General features: G+C 41.6%; 1 protein-coding gene across 2 annotated transcripts in view; it reads right to left on the bottom strand.

The window, feature by feature from the left end:
• The window catches only part of LOC144521155 (uncharacterized), a 13,132-nt gene extending 160 nt beyond the window's left edge, over window positions 1–12,972 (bottom strand). The window contains exons 1-15 of one of the 2 annotated variants that reach the window (XM_078255533.1): window positions 12,797–12,972; window positions 11,854–12,059; window positions 11,102–11,239; window positions 9,877–10,015; window positions 9,222–9,788; window positions 9,002–9,182; window positions 8,330–8,471; window positions 8,059–8,202; window positions 6,919–6,984; window positions 6,507–6,565; window positions 5,514–5,704; window positions 4,402–4,802; window positions 1,231–1,330; window positions 177–375; window positions 1–70 (exon numbers count right to left, since the gene is read on the bottom strand). The exon at window positions 1–70 is cut by the window's left edge and continues 160 nt beyond it. In XM_078255533.1, the coding sequence (XP_078111659.1) occupies window positions 1–70; window positions 177–375; window positions 1,231–1,330; window positions 4,402–4,802; window positions 5,514–5,704; window positions 6,507–6,565; window positions 6,919–6,984; window positions 8,059–8,202; window positions 8,330–8,471; window positions 9,002–9,182; window positions 9,222–9,788; window positions 9,877–10,015; window positions 11,102–11,239; window positions 11,854–12,059; window positions 12,797–12,919 (2,726 nt within the window). In that variant the 5' untranslated portion in view covers window positions 12,920–12,972. Of the gene's footprint in view, window positions 71–176; window positions 376–1,230; window positions 1,331–4,401; window positions 4,803–5,513; window positions 5,705–6,506; window positions 6,566–6,918; window positions 6,985–8,058; window positions 8,203–8,329; window positions 8,472–9,001; window positions 9,789–9,876; window positions 10,016–11,101; window positions 11,240–11,853; window positions 12,060–12,796 lie in introns of both variants that reach the window. The other variant, XM_078255526.1, reaches the window with a different exon arrangement.
• Between the last annotated feature and the right edge of the window lie 2,942 nt (window positions 12,973–15,914).

Genomic DNA, 15,914 nt, shown 5'->3' with positions numbered 1-15,914 from the left:
GCACTGATCATGCCAACGGCTGCAAGGAGACATCCAGCGATGAAAACCAGGTTCAGATTCAGGTTGATCACTGGAGAAAAGAGAAGCACAATTTCAATCTTGTCCAAAGTCTAACTTGGACTCAAGTGAAGCAAGGTGTGCTGTCATGTAAGAAAAACACTCCCTTGTTTTCATACCTGGGCTTCCGGAGCTTTCTGCGGCTCTCCTTAAGCGCAGAGGACCCTGGGAAATAAAGTGCCTCACAGTCTGAGTGGCAGCCTCTCTCCTTCGGCGGTGATGTTGGTGACCGGCTGATGTGGAGTTGAGGCATCCCTGTGAGCACCTGGTGCCGGGGCTCCCTGACTCACATATCAGCACTGAACAGCTGATGTACACCTGAATGCAACAGAACACGCTGTCATTATATCAGCAGACATGACGCCATCTGCCCTAATGTCATGGTTGCGATTTTCTGTTATAGTTTTTCCTGTTTTTTTGTGCTAATTCATATATATATTTATATATATATATATATATATATATATATATATATATATATATATATATATATATATATATATATATATCTTGTGTTCACTGTTGTGTTTTACCCTGTTTTCATCCTTGTGTATGTTTTATGTTTCAGTTTCCTGTTTTATTTTGTAGTCTGTTTTCTCCCATGTCTCCCATGTTCACAAAGATAAAGATTAGAAGAAATGTAAAACAAAGATGTATATCGGCAAAAGGAGTAAAAGTGGACTATTTTAGATGAGGAAATTACAATGTGTAACACGCTACAAAGATTAAATAAAAATACTAAAAAAGAAGATGCTAAAGAAATATAAAAGTGAGGCATGTATGGCGATGTGTATATGAATGGGAATGTATTTCGTTATGTGTATTTCGTGTGTTTCATATCTTCTGCACGTAATATGTGTGTTAATATGCAATATGTAGTATGTATACAACATACAGAAGCTAATAATAATACATTCAATAAGATTCTGAGGGACCTAAGAACAAAATATGAATAAAATAGAACGTAAAAAGGTGTAATAAGCAAATGCTTCAACCTACACATTTTCGGTCAGTATTGATTATAAATCAGTTAAGATGACACTGTATGAATTTAGGTGACATTTGGTTTTGTTTTTTTTACCATTTTTGTTTTGTACGTGATGTTGTGTATCTACGTGATCAAAATAAACTAAACTAAACTAAACTAAACTAACCACGTAGTCCGTTCTTTACCTGGTCGTGCAAGCCGATGAACTTGAAGGCCTCCATGCTGAACTGGAATTGTCTCTGGTGGGCAGGGGAATGGAGTTCAACAGTTGGGTCCACATTACACCTAGTCAGAGCAAAACAAAACAAACAGATAAGAAACATTGCCTTTGTAACAGTATTACAATGGATGCTATTATAGTAGTTAAACAACTCCACAGTGGCAAAGCCCCAGGAATTGATGCGATCCGTCCAGAAATGCTTAAAGCTCTGGGTGTGGAGGGGTTGTCTTGGTTGACACGCCTCTTCAACATTGCGTGGAAGTCTGGGACGATGCCTAAGGAGTGGCAGACCGGGGTGGTGGTTCCCCTTTTTAAAAGGGGGACCAGAGGGTGTGTGCCAATTACAGGGGTATCACACTTCTCAGCCTCCCCGGTAAAGTCTACTCCAAGGTGCTGGAAAGGAGGGTTCGGTCGATAGTCAAATCTCAGGTTGAAGAGGAACAATGCGGATTCCGTCCTGGTCGTGGAACAACGGACCAGATCTTTACTCTCGCAAGGATCCTGGAGGGAGCCTGGGAGTATGCCCAACCGGTCTACATGTGTTTTGTGGATCTGGAGAAGGCGTATGACCGGGTGCCCCGGGAGATACTGTGGGAGGTGCTGCGGGAGTACGGGGTGAGGGGGTCCCTTCTCAGGGCCATCCAATCTCTGTACGACCAAAGCGAGAGCTGTGTCGGGTTCTCGGCAGTAAGTCGGACTCGTTTCAGGTGAGAGTTGGCCTCCGCCAGGGCTGCGCTTTGTCACCAATCCTGTTTGTAGTATTTATGGACAGGATATCGAGGCGTAGTCGGGGTGGAGAGGGGTTGCAGTTCGGTGGGCTGGGGATCTCATCGCTGCTTTTGCAGATGATGTGGTCCTGATGGCATCATCGGCCTGTGACCTTCAGCACTCACTGGATCGGTTCGCAGCCGAGTGTGAAGCGGCTGGGATGAGGATCAGCACCTCTAAATCGGAGGCCATGGTTCTCAGCAGGAAACCGATGGAGTGCCTTCTCCAGGTAGGGGAATGAGTCCTTACCCCAAGTGAAGGAGTTCAAGTACCTTGGGGTCTTGTTCGCGAGTGAGGGGACAATGGAGCGGGAGATTGGTCGGAGAATTGGCACAGCAGGTGCGGTATTACATTCAATTTATCGCACCGTTGTGTAGAAAGAGAGCTGAGCCAGAAGGCAAAGCTCTCAATCTACCGGTCAGTTTTGTTCCTACCCTCACCTATGGTCATGAAGGCTGGGTCATGACCGAAAGAACAAGATCCAGGGTACAAGCGGCCGAAATGGGTTTCCTCAGGAGGGTAGCTGGCGTCTCCCTTAGAGATAGGGTGAGAAGCTCAGTTATCCGTGAGGAGCTCGGAGTAGAGCCGCTGCTCCTTTGCGTCGAAAGGAGCCAGTTGAGGTGGTTCGGGCATCTGGTAAGGATGCCCCCTGGGCGCCTCCCTAGGGAGGTGTTCCAGGCACGTCCAGCTGGGAGGAGGCCTCGGGGGAGACCCAGGACTAGGTGGAGGGATTATATCTCTAACCTGGCCTGGGAACGCCTCGGGATCCCCCAGTCGGAGCTGGTTAATGTGGCCCGGGAAAGGGAAGTTTGGGGTCCCCTGCTGGAGCTGCTACCCCCGCGACCCGACCCCGGATAAGCGGATGAAGATGGATGGATGGATGGATGGGCTATTATAGAGGAAGAGGTATTGTTCTGTTGAAGGTATTTACATGATAAGGGCAAGGTAGTGTAGATAATGCCAAAGATGGAGACTGATTGGTGAGCCACAGCTTTACCTAGTGTCCCTGTATACTGGACAGATACAGAGGAAAGCTACCTCTATTTTAATGAATCACCCGAGGCGAGGGGGGGCAAGGGGGAGCGGGAACCTAAACCAAGCTTTTCAGAGGAGCTGCAGATGACAGTAAGAGTTTCCTACTCTATATCCACAAACTTCCGCTTCCAGGATTGCCATGTTGGCTGGATGGCTGTCACCTTCCCCTTTCTTAGTGTTGTCGTTCTAACCTCTGGTGGATTTCTGAGGACTATGGTTAACTGCTCCTCAGATCTGTGCAGGGTAAATCCAGACAGCTAGCTAGATTATCTGTCTATCTGTCCAATCTGAGTCTTTTGTAGACATGTTCCACCCAAATAAGTTCCTTCACGAGGCTATTATGCAGCGGCACTGTGGCTCTGCCCAAGACGATTGTGATTGGTTTAAAGAAATGTCAATAAACCAGAGCACGTTTTTCTCCCATCCTGGAATGCTGTGTGGACTAGCCAGACCCTCCTCCGCAGAGCTGTGGAGAAAGTCTGGCAAAGCGAGACTAAGAGTTTCCCAACAATCTACATCTTTTATTGTGCATTGAATCATGTCAGGCTGCTCTATAGGAGTCCTGAATCAAAAAACAAAACCAGAAACCTAAATGTCTGATTTGTGTGTTTGCTGCTATGCGACGCCTTTAATCTGAGCATCTTTTGATCTTGCACTATAATACTCTTAGTGCCTTCCATTTGTACTCGGAAGTCAGATTTTCCGAGGTCAAAGTCGGAAACACTCCCCATGACCTCAGATTTCGGAACTCGGAAATCGGAACGCACTCAACCTATGTTGTTTCTTTCCTTTTTTACCCCCCGTCTGTTTTTGCTTATTTTATTTTTTTTATTGTTGCCCTGTCTAGTTTACTGTGTGACTGTTATGAGAACAATTTAAAGTAAAGTATAAAAAGTGTCATGGTTGTTTTATTTTGTAGTCTGTTTTTTCCCGTGTCATGTCTTGTTTTACTTCCTGCCCTGTGTTTTCCCGCCTTTGTGATTGTCTGCCCCGCCCTGATGTGTTTCACCTGTCCCCTGTCCCATCATTGTATTGTTTTGGGTGTTAGCGTGTGGAGTCTACCCCCTTTGTCTCGGTGTTCCAGTTTTTTGTGATTCCTGTTATTTTGGCTTCTTACGTTTTGGAACTATTTTTGCCTGTTGTCTTCAGGACTCCTTTGGTTGTATCACTTTTATTTATTAAATCCTCAAGCTCACCACTGCCTGCTGTCTCTGCATTTGGGTCCGACAATTCTCTGAACCTTGTAACACTAAGACTAGAAAAGTAGTATAATTGCTCTTTAAAAACACATTGCTATGTCGTCTGTTTCCACTCATGGTGTATTCATGCCTACCCGTTGTCAATGATGGGGTAGGTTGGCCAGTAGTTTGGGTTGTCATATGGTGCCGCACTGCAGGACTCCACAAACAGCTCGGTGTCATCAACGGCAGTGGTGGCCTCTATCTGCATGTAAATCCGCCTCCCTATGTCGTACTCCAGAGGGTAATCATTTGGATCGATTTGGGTTTGGAATTGGGCGTTGGGATAGAACTCAAACTGGTAGGTGAACGTGCCAAAGCCTTTCTCCCACACTGTGACGTTCCTCCTGTGCGCCGTGAAGCCCAGCGTCACGTTCCCACGTTTGGGGTACTGGCAGTAGAACTGCACCTCCAGCTGGTGCTTCCTGGTGATCAGGTACTCTGTGCTGTCAACTGTGGTGATTTCATTCTTGAAGATCAGGTTTTCCTCATCTTCCTGCAGAGATAAAGGTTATGCATTAAAGAGCCCCTATTATACTCCTTTTCAGCGTCGTATTTGTACTCTTGGGGTCTACTAGAATAGGTTTACATGCCGTGATGTTCACACTGCCCATTGCTGCAGCACCTCTGTCTGAAACACTCAAGCTGTGTTGAAAACCGTTCCCCATCATGGAAATAGTGCACTATATAGTGTGTTTGCCATTTTGTAGTGGTGTTTAAATTCTCCTCGGTTAATTTCATTCACTTTATAGTCCCCTATAAAATACCCACAATTCACAGCTAATTTGAGTGTATATACGATGTACCCTACATTTTACTCATGTAAATATATAAAATGTAAATCGATATCGTGATATGAGACCAGATATTGTCTTAGATTTTGGATATCGTAATGTTGTAATATGACACAAGTGTTGTCTTTTCCTGGTTTTAGAGACTGCATTACAGTAAAGGGAGGTCATTTTCTGAACTCAGACTGTTCTAGCTGCTCTATTTACTTTTACCCACTTAGTCATTATATCCACATTACTGATGATTATTTATCTGAAATCTCATGTAAATATTTGGTGAAAGCACCATTTGTCAACCCTACAATATCATCCAGACCGTTTATCGAGGTGTTTGGTAAAAAATGTCGCGATGTTTGAGTTTCTCTATTTCGCCCAGCTATACGCAGCAGGTGATGAAACAAATGAGCCGGTGTTACCTCGATCTGAGTGCCGCAAGCGTTGAGGGGGACGACAGCGATGATGTGAGTGCTGTTGGAGTAGCTCTGGAGGCTGCAGGCGGTGTTGCTGGGGTCACTGAGCCGCAAATGTTCCTCACTGAGTCCACGGAACGAAGATTTCTCAACCTCTACTGTCATTGTGGACTCGCCGCAGATCACATGGGATTTAACTGAAGAGAGAGACATTTTCAAACCATTTAAAAAAAAACACATTATGCTGAAAAATGTTGTAAATGCTTTCCCTAATGCTTGATTGCTTTTTGGTGTTATTGGTTTTGGTTAGTCTGATTTCTCACAGGTTTCTGTTATTTCTCTATCTTTTTGTTTTTAATCACTACTCATATATTTCTGTTTTGATCATTTCTAATACTAGTGATGTCTGGGCATGGGTGTAGGGTGTGTGTGTATGTGGGGGGGGTGGGTTTAGGGGGAGTTTGTAAGCTTGTATATGAGTGAATGTTTATGTTGTACTGCAATGTCTTGTGTTCTGTACTGTCTACAGTACTGTATTTTCTAAAGAATATTCTGTGATAACCTGCTTTATGCAATATTTTTGACATGAAAATTTCGCCTAATGTACAGGAATGTAATTTACATTACATATATAATTGATTCTTTATTGATATATGTTTTATGTTGCTATTTCTATGTTGTAACTAGGAGATTTTTGAAAGCTAGCACTTGTGTGATTCAAGAAAGCTGTGTAATGTTATCCCTATGGGATGTTTGTTGCATCTCTCCATCAAATCTTTTATTAATGATGTGTATATTAATCTGTAGTATTTGTATATGTGTAAACCAATAAACTAAACTATGTAAGCAAGCAGGGGTTTATCAGCCAATACTCCAGCCATGCAGCCAATATTTGGCACTAACATATCATTTAGCATGTTATATATTTGTTAAAATATTCACCGTTAGAGCTGGAGTTAAACTACAAAATGTTAACATTGAAGAAGGCCTTAGACTCACCTTGCTCCTTCCGGATGTCAACCAGAACACATCTCATCTCGGACTGATAGACGCCAGACCTGAAAGGCATCAGCGAACACAGATTTAAAACTTTAAAGTCTCCCTAACCCTCACAGCAATCTCAATTTAAATGTAATCAGTGTAAGTCATTTAAAGAACTGAGCATTTCTGTTTGAAAAGGCAGAAGCTATCAGGCTTTGTATTGTCTATCTTTTGATACACCGTTGCTTCTGACTTCATGTTTAATGAATGAATGTGAATTATTTGAAATTGGCAGCTTAATCGGTTCCTTTTTTTGTTCACAGCTTTCTTAATTTCAATCTCTCAGGCTCAGTTGCAACAAGAGCTTTATGCACTCTAGCTTTTCACTAAGACATGTACAAAAAACAGAACACAAAGAAAGGTTACTTACTGTGAGGATGGGGAGGGGTGGTAATGGTAACTGAGGGTTGTGCCTGGAAGAGCGTTTCCAGCGTGTCTGCAAAATGTGTCAAAAGTGAAATCCTGGTTTCACACACCCATACTGTGCATACTAGTTCTATCATAAAAAAAATGACCTCATAAAAATTCATTATTCATACAGTTAGAAGTATTAAAGTTGGCAGACCTGGCTACATTTCAAACAGCACAATTATTGTGTAAAGCAACAAAAGAACAAAAACTACTGATAAATATTTAAAAAAACATTCACTGAAAGAGAAGGGAGTTATAGTTAAAGGCAGGGATCTTCAACGTGGGGGGTCCGGGACCCCTAGGGGGTCCTCAAAGTCACTGCAGGGGGGCCTTCAAATTATTGTTAACTTTAGAAAGTTTCAACATAATCACAACATGCTATTAGCAAATATAAAGACTGAGGATAGGCTTACTGGCCTGTAGATAAGGTGGTCAGTAAGGTAGCCATCCACAGATACAGTTCATCCTGAGGATTTACTGTACCACAAGTATACAATATATGTAGTAGAGGGTCCCTGCCCTGTCTCACTCTCAGTTAAGGGGTCCTTGGCTTGAAAAACATTGAAGACCCCTGTTTAAGGGGATTCTATCAATTCAAAATTGTAAAGGTGCGTATGTTATTTCTGTTTGGGGTGTAAAATTATGGAACAGCTTGAATGAGGAACTCAAGCAATGTCCAAACATGAAACAGTTCAAAAAGAGATATGAGGAAACGTTCTGAGGAAATAATAATAATAATAATATTTTTTGAGTAAATTAAATAAATATGCAAGTAATTATTATATATATTTGATATGAACACATGAGAAATTAACCATATTTTGAAAGATACTTGGTTAGTAAAATGATATATTTGGATGAGTTGAAAAAAAAAGTAGAGAGACTTTTTTACTAACTAACAGCATTTTATGGGGAAAGGGTGGGATTAAAGTAGTGTATATGTCTTCCCACTGCTTTTAGCACATGTGACCCAAATCATCAAGTGTTTGTCATTCATGTATCTCTAGTGTGTAATGTCATTATTTTCTGTATGACCCTTACTGTTTTCTTTTACATGTTTGAAATAAATTTCAATCAAGCAATCAAACCAAAGGCTCACCCGGTCACTGATTCAACAGCAAAGCAGATTGGGTAATGATCTCCCAGGTCATCCGGGTTAGGCGACCACTTAATGGCAAACTCGTCATATGCTGTCCTGTGCTTGCTGATATTCAGTGGCCCACTGATGATGATATCATGTATTCTGTATGAAAACAAAACAAAGAGAGCAGAGATTTCCTCTTAAGGCTGATGTTAAACTTACTTGTTGAAATGATGAGAATGTTTCACCGCCACAAGGCTACACAACGATAATGTCGGTTCTCACTTACGTTGCGTATGCAGCTTGTGCTTTGACTCTGATCTCCACTTCTTTGTTGATCTCTGCTTGGACGCGTGCTCCATTTTCAGGTGTAGGGTGCACAAACTGAGGCAAGTAGTGTCCCTCCTGACATGAGGGAGCAGGAGGGTCCACTGGAGTTGAAAAAACAAAGATTCAAATTCCAAAGTGCAAAAAGTAATCAATACGTGAGAAAGCTGCCACTTGGCCACATTTTCTGTGGGTCAAAACTTTAAAGCTGTCGCAGAAAGTGTTATGTCTAATTATCCCCTATGTAATGATTTTTTGTTTTTAGATGAACTTAAGTGTTCCTTCACAGGTTTAGAAAATGTTAGGCTAAATAAACTCTGCCTTAGACTTTGCAGCCCGGTTATGGGCTGCTGCTAACTGCGTTCTTGGTCAATTATTGGACTACTTTCAAAGATTTTTGTTTACGTTATTCACGTAGACACCAATGCATGGAAAAATAGGGTCCAGGTTGAAAAGAAAACAAATTACCCTTAAATATTTCTCAAATGGTGGATGCTGTCATGTGTAACATCACACATTAAGGCGTTGCCAGAGCTGCAACATGGAGGAAAGTCGCAACCCAATGAAGGCAGTGCAGCAACAGGTTATTTTTGTGTGGATTGACTTAGAGAGGACAAGCAAAACCCTGACTCACCAAGTAAGGAGAATTGCAAAGGTAGTTTACTGAGAGGAGGAGTGGTGGCGTGCAGGTTTCTCATGGTGCCAGCGTACGTTGTGTAGGCTGTAGTAGTTGCAGGAGGTGCAGTTGTGGAATACCACCATGGGGTTGTAGTATACCACCATGGATTTGTGGGTGGGGTTGTAGTATACCACCACCACCATGGATTTGTGGGTGGGGTTGTAGTATACCACCAGCCCCATGGAGTTGTGGGTGGGTCTGTAGTTGTGGGCTCGGCTGTAGTTGTGGCTGGGGTTGTAGTATACCACCAGCCCCATGGAGTTGTGGGTGGGTCTGTAGTTGTGGGCTCGGCTGTAGTTGTGGGTGGGGTTGTAGTATACCACCAGCCCCATGGAGTTGTGGGTGGGTCTGTAGTTGTGGGCTCGGCTGTAGTTGTGGCTGGGGTTGTAGTATACCACCAGCCCCACCATGGGGATGTGGTTGGCGCTGCAGTTGTGGGCTCGGCTGTAGTTGTGGCTGGGGTTGTAGTAAACCACCAGCCCCACCATGGGGATGTGGTTGGTGCTGCTGTTGTTGGTTCGGCTGTAGTTTGCCCCCAAGACCCCCATGGGGATACGCTGGTATATGCTGCTGCAGATGGGACCTGTCTCTTTCTCCTCACTGTCAGTGGAGCCCGGGAGTCTCGGCCCCCATCAGTGTAGGCCAGAGTAATGTGCCTTTGCGGGAAGTCCTCCACCACCAACTCAAATCCATAAGGGCTGGGGTTGGCGTTGGAGTTGAGGTAGTGTAATGAGCAAGAGCCCTAACAATGTGAACATTTAGAAGTTAGGTGAGGCAAAGCCTCAGTCAGGTGTTATTCAGTGTATTAGGAAATTGATTTTTAAACTTACCTCGTCTAAGATAAAGCCTGAGGGTTGGTTACACGTGCTGCACTCTCCATCGCTGACACTTCCATATCTGCATCGAACTCTGTCGCCATCAGGGTCAAAGGACATCAGCTTGTATGTCCGTGGGCAGTTCTGGGGAACTCTTGAATAGACACATCAACATCAGTTATCTTTTACAGAAGGATATTTTACACAAAAGGATCCAATCAGCAAAGTCAGTGACATGCTAGTAGAGGTAAAGGTGTTGTCTGTTGTCAACAGGAAAATGTAAAATCCATGTTAAGTGAACACCCTGATTTTTATTAGATGAAAACATAAATATAAAGCCATTCATTTTTATTTGATTACAGCATTTTCCAAATGATTCTGCAGACATACTTTGTACATACTGTAGTATACAATCCCAATATAAATAGTTGCAGGTTATCTTTTTGCTTTTGGCCCATTCATTTCACTATTGTAGGAGTTGAACCGCTTTGCGACTACCACCATGGCATAACTTTTGTACTACCACTGGGGGGCAGCAAAGTAGAACATTTTCCCACAGATTATTAAAACAAAATGATTAAAGGTTAGCACAGTCTAGATCAACAAAGTACATTTCCAGGATAAAGCATGACATGCCAGATGTCTCACCTTCCACTCTCTGTGACGTTCTCAAAATCCCATCGCCATGGAAAACAACAACAAACTTGAAAAACACCCTGAAAATGTCAAGTTTGGAAGAAAATTTGGTTCGTGCAACAAGGCAGGCCTGCTTGGTTCTTTCGAGGAATGATTGTAAAGATTTATAAAGCATGTCCCTCTAACTGGGACATTTTTGGGACCGATTGGTGGGATTGCTGTGGAGTACAAAGTACACACGGAGATACACTGGTAAGAACTGATGAGGTTTAACCATGTATCAGCTAATTTAAATAGCTCACATTACTGTATTGTGTGAACAGTTAACTTAATTTAATATTGTATGTGGCGTTTTCTTTAGCGGTGTGCAAAAGTTCCTTCCAAGACTATTTAGCAGAGCCACCATGGCTGCGTCCAGAGCTTAGTGCCGCCCAAGATGATTGGTCTAAAGAAATGCAAACAACCCAGAGTTGTTTCCTCCTATGTCAGTCCCAGAATGCATCTGTGGTGTAGCCAGACCGTACTCCAGCGCTGTGGAGAAAGGTCTGGCAATGTGGTGACTAAGGTTAACCAAACTGTTTCATGCCAACTGCAGGGGACTTACCGTAGGAAAGGTAGAATGGCAATGTCAGGTGAGTGGTTGGGTTGTCCGGTGTCAGATCTTGATCCCAAATCCACTGAAGTCAGGAGTCTCCAATTAAAAAGCCCATTACGAGTTGTGATCCAACAACAGCTGTCTGCCCTGGTATGTATGAAAACAACACTTTTAAAATACTGGATGACTTTAAAGGTCCCATATTGTAAAAATTAAGATTTTCATGGATTTTTTGGATTAAAAAGCAGGTTGAGGTGCCATATGAATACTGCGAAAAGTATCAAAACACTCAATCCACAGAGAAATGCACACAGCTAGTAGTCAGAAACGGTGTCTTTAAACGACCCGTTAGGACTTCTGTAAGATAGTGATGTCACAACTATACTATATATAGGTAGGAAGTGCTGCTGCAGTGCTGTAACAGTCATTCCCCGGTAACACTGACCAATCAGAGCAGACTGGGCTTTTTCAGGAGGGGGGCTTAAAGAGACAGGCGCTAAAATGGAGCGTTTCAGACCGAGGGAGAATACAGGTATATTCAGACAGACAGTATGAGAAAAATAATCTATATATAATAAAAAATTTTAACATTAAAGCATGTAAATGTGTTCTAGTAAAAACCCAAAATACAAATATGAACCTGAAAATGAGCATAATATGGGACATTTAAGCAGGGTTAGTGAAAAAGATGATCCTCCACAAACTTTGTTAACAACAGCAGCAACAATATGAATATGATTTAAGTGAAAAGGAAAGCTTACCTCATTTGAAAAGGTCTGTCAGTTGGGATGTTTCTCGTACTGACTGTTTCAGTTTCACACCATTCCCTGTTATATTGGGGTGCATTGGTGCTCCTGTCAAGTACGCCTACTTGATTGCTGGGGTTGTTACCACAGTTGCCGTTGTAACAATACCAGTAATGGGAGGACTGCCACGAATCAAAGGTTGCCCGGTTGCGAAAGTCCACCTGCGGAAATATATCACATCACATTTGATCAACAACAGCAACAACACATGTTAAAGGCCATATCTTTTTCATAAAAAAAAAAACAGGTATTCTATAGACACGCTGGTGTTCATGAAGAAAAAAGGTGTTAAAATGTGCAAAAACACAAACTATTACAAATAACTAATGAACAATTTAGGGTTGAAACCAGGGTTCAAAATTAGAACCATTCACCAGCCAAATTTTGGTAAAATATTCACTTGGCTTGTAGATCACCAGCCCAAAAAAACAATGGTTATCTATCGAGTTGCTGGTAAAATTTCACACAGTGCTTCACAAGATAAAAAATGTTAAAAAAATAAGACCCAATAACAAATTGAAAGTCAAATGAAAGAGGCAAAAAAGAAATAAAATAATGGAAATAATATCAAAAGAAAACTTAAAAATGAACAAAATTACAAACATGAGACAAAAGCCAGTTTTTAATAGGTGATATATGATGATATGTAGCTTATGTAGCTCTTTTTAATGTACTCAAAGATGCACGATTACAATTTTTTTTTTATAAATAGCAAAAACTGCAACTGAAATAAAAAACTTTCGCTATTCTAATCAGAGTAATCCAACCTAATAATAAAAAAGAATAATAAAGGGAATAAAAAAAGCAATTCCCAGTATCCCTGTCACGTAACAGGGAAAACGTATTCAGACATCATCTATAATGCATGTTGCATATCATTAAAAGTTGTACCACTCACTTTAAATGTCCCATCAGGGTTTCTTCCTTTGTAGGTGTAGGTAGAGCTTCCCCCATAGTGATGTGACGCAGAGGCCAGCGAGGCCAGGAGCATCGGAAGCAGGCGTACCAGTGTGGAAGTCATGATATCCCAAACTCACCTCTGTCTCCAGAGCCTCTGCCGCTCACATGCACCTGCAACATCTTTATATACCCTGAAAGGCTGGTCAGAGACGCGGGTCCTGCCAAGTTTAATGGTACAGTATGCACACGATGTTCCAGAACAATGGGTTAGCTGCAAAACTAGTTTTACAGAACAACAGACTAAATGGAAAGTATTTTATACCGTAAACGCCTCGTTTAAAACAACATGTAGCGTGAAAATGAAACAGAACTCTTCTATGACAAAGAATGTTTGCTGCAGCATAAATATATACTGTTCTCATTGCAAATGTTAGAGAAATTGAAACCGAAGTACACTCGTTTTAGTGTTAGGGCTGCAACCAAAGATTATTTTCATTGTCAATGAATCTGTCGATTATTTTCTCAATTAATGAATTTGTTGTTTGGTCTATAAAATGACAGAAAATACTACTATGCAATATGCCATTTATATTCATCCGCACCTTACTCATCTGTATATATATATATATATATATATATATATATATATACATATATATATATATATATATATATATATATATATATATTTATATATATACTCACATATATATATATATATATATATATATATATATATATTTTTTTTTTCCTATATCTATTAAATGTGTATTTGTCTTGTTCTGATGTGTGCACATTTTTTAAACTGCTGTAATGAGGGAATTTCCCCAGTGTGGGATTAATAAAGTCTATCTTATCTTATATGTTGAAACTGTGGATCAGTGTTTCCCAAACTCCAAGATGACGTCCTCAAATGTCTTGTTTTGTCCACAACTCATAGATATTCAGTTTACTGTCACAGAGGAGAGAAGAAACTAGAACATATTTACTTTTATTTTCATAAAAATGGACTCAAACCGATTACACAAATCCTAACAGTTGGCGATTGATTTAATAGTTGACAACTAATCGATACATCTTTGCAGCTCTATTGTAGTGTAAGACAGCTTAAAACTGACATGGTTGCAGACATCCATATTTATTTTAAAAGAAAAGTAAGAACTGAATGCAGGACAAATGTTTAAAAAATAGTGTGCTGTTATAAAAATGCTAAAATATATGTTTACTACCAGGTTTCTCCCCTTCAAAAGAGAAACTTAAGTAAATGAAACCATTCTGATACCTTATCTGTCAAGCAATTGTAACAACATCAATCAGATGGTATTCAGAACAGTGACATGCCTTCCTCCTCCTAGAACAACCAGCTTTTCTACATCTCTTATCACAGTCCATTTATTTTATGCAATGAAGGTATGTCGCTTCTGTTGTTCCTTTCAGCAGCATCACGGGCACCTTTAGTTCACCTTCAACTTCGCTCAGGTCAAAAGATCGGACTGTGTTGGCGTAGCAACCACTGCCAGTAACATTGGTTGGGTTTTATAGCTGTTACCGCCCATGTTTTTCTCCCCTGTCACCATATCAATCCTCCTTTGCCTTCCCTATGACTAGTTGTTTTGATGTCTAAATGTAACTGTCGTCGCAGCTGTAAGGACCATCCACACAGTGACCAGTACCTGGCTCACTGTCATGTTTTCTTGGCCGTTAACTGTAAAAACAGCCAAACTTAACTGTCACGGGACCGGTCGGCTAAACTTTGTCACGTAACTGGTCGGCATTATTCATACGAGATCATACAAAGGTGATGGCGTTGTGTCATCAAAGGAGTCAAATTTTACAGGTTGCACCTTTTAAATTCTTTTGTCATATTCAGCAATGTGAGAAACCTGCTGAAAGACTGTGTTCAGATGATCAGCTGTGATCGATAACGCTGAGTCACTGTCTGAACGTCTCACAGATCTGCAGACTTCACATATCTTTCTGTTCTGGACTCAGAGAGATCAGCAAACATGGCGGTCATCCTCTGAACTCTGTGTGTCTCTGTGACCTTTGACCCTCGGCCGACATGTTGCTTCTCTGCTGATTTTGCTTTAGCTGAAACACATTGATTTAACCTTTTTTCCGGCTAAACCTAACTGTAGCGACCGCTGTCAGGACCCTCACCTCACAGTGACCGGTCCCCAGCTCACAGTCATCTTTTCTTGGCTAAACTTAACTTTCATGTGACTGGTCGGCAGTCAACATAATTTCGCAAGGTATCATACAAATTGTTGTGCATAGGTTTTCTTGGAGCGATGTCATCTGAACCTGTTCATGGGAATGCGTTGCACTTGTACTGTTTTATTTAAGTCACATTTCTGCTGACACTGAAGACAAAGGTGAGTGGCTTTCCTGTAAACCTGCAGGTGCAAAGAAGGATGGGCACAGAAAATGTTTCTCAGAACATGGCATGACCTAAAACAGTAAACTGTACATTCTACATACTGAAATGATGACTAACCCAGACCCACATGCTGGAGTTGGTCCTGCAGCGAGGCAAGGCAGCTTTATTTGTACAGCACATTTCAGCAATGGGGCAATTAAAAGTGCTTTATATAAAACACTAAAGAGCAGTTCTCATAAAGTTCTCAGTGCAGTATAAGAAATTAACAATTATTTAAAGAAAGGCAGCATCAAAAAGAAAAGTCTTCAGCCTTGATTTAAAAGAACTGAGAGTTGCAGCAGACCTGCAGTTTTCTGGGAGTTTGTTCCAGATATGTGGAGCATAGAAACTGAACGCTGCTTCCCCGTGTTTAGTTCTGACTCTGGGGACAGAAAGCAGACCTGTCCCAGATGACCTGAGAGGTCTGGGTGGGTCATAGTGTAGCAGCAGATCAGAAATGTATTTTGGCCCTAAACCGTTTAGTGATTTATAAACCAGCAAAAGTATTTTGAAATCAATTCTTTGAGGGACAGGAAGCCAGTGCAAAGACTTCAGAACAGGAGTGATGTGATCCACTTTCTTGGTCTTAGTGAGGACTCCAGCAGCAGTGTTACTGCTGCCCCCGCGACCGACCCCGCATAAGTGGACGAAGATGGATGGATGGATGGATGGTAATGTTATTAGTGTTGTAAATTAG

This window comes from Sander vitreus, chromosome 1 (assembly GCF_031162955.1).
Source record: "Sander vitreus isolate 19-12246 chromosome 1, sanVit1, whole genome shotgun sequence".
Taxonomy (NCBI): domain Eukaryota; kingdom Metazoa; phylum Chordata; class Actinopteri; order Perciformes; family Percidae; genus Sander; species Sander vitreus.
This window is presented reverse-complemented; position numbering and strand designations above follow the sequence as displayed.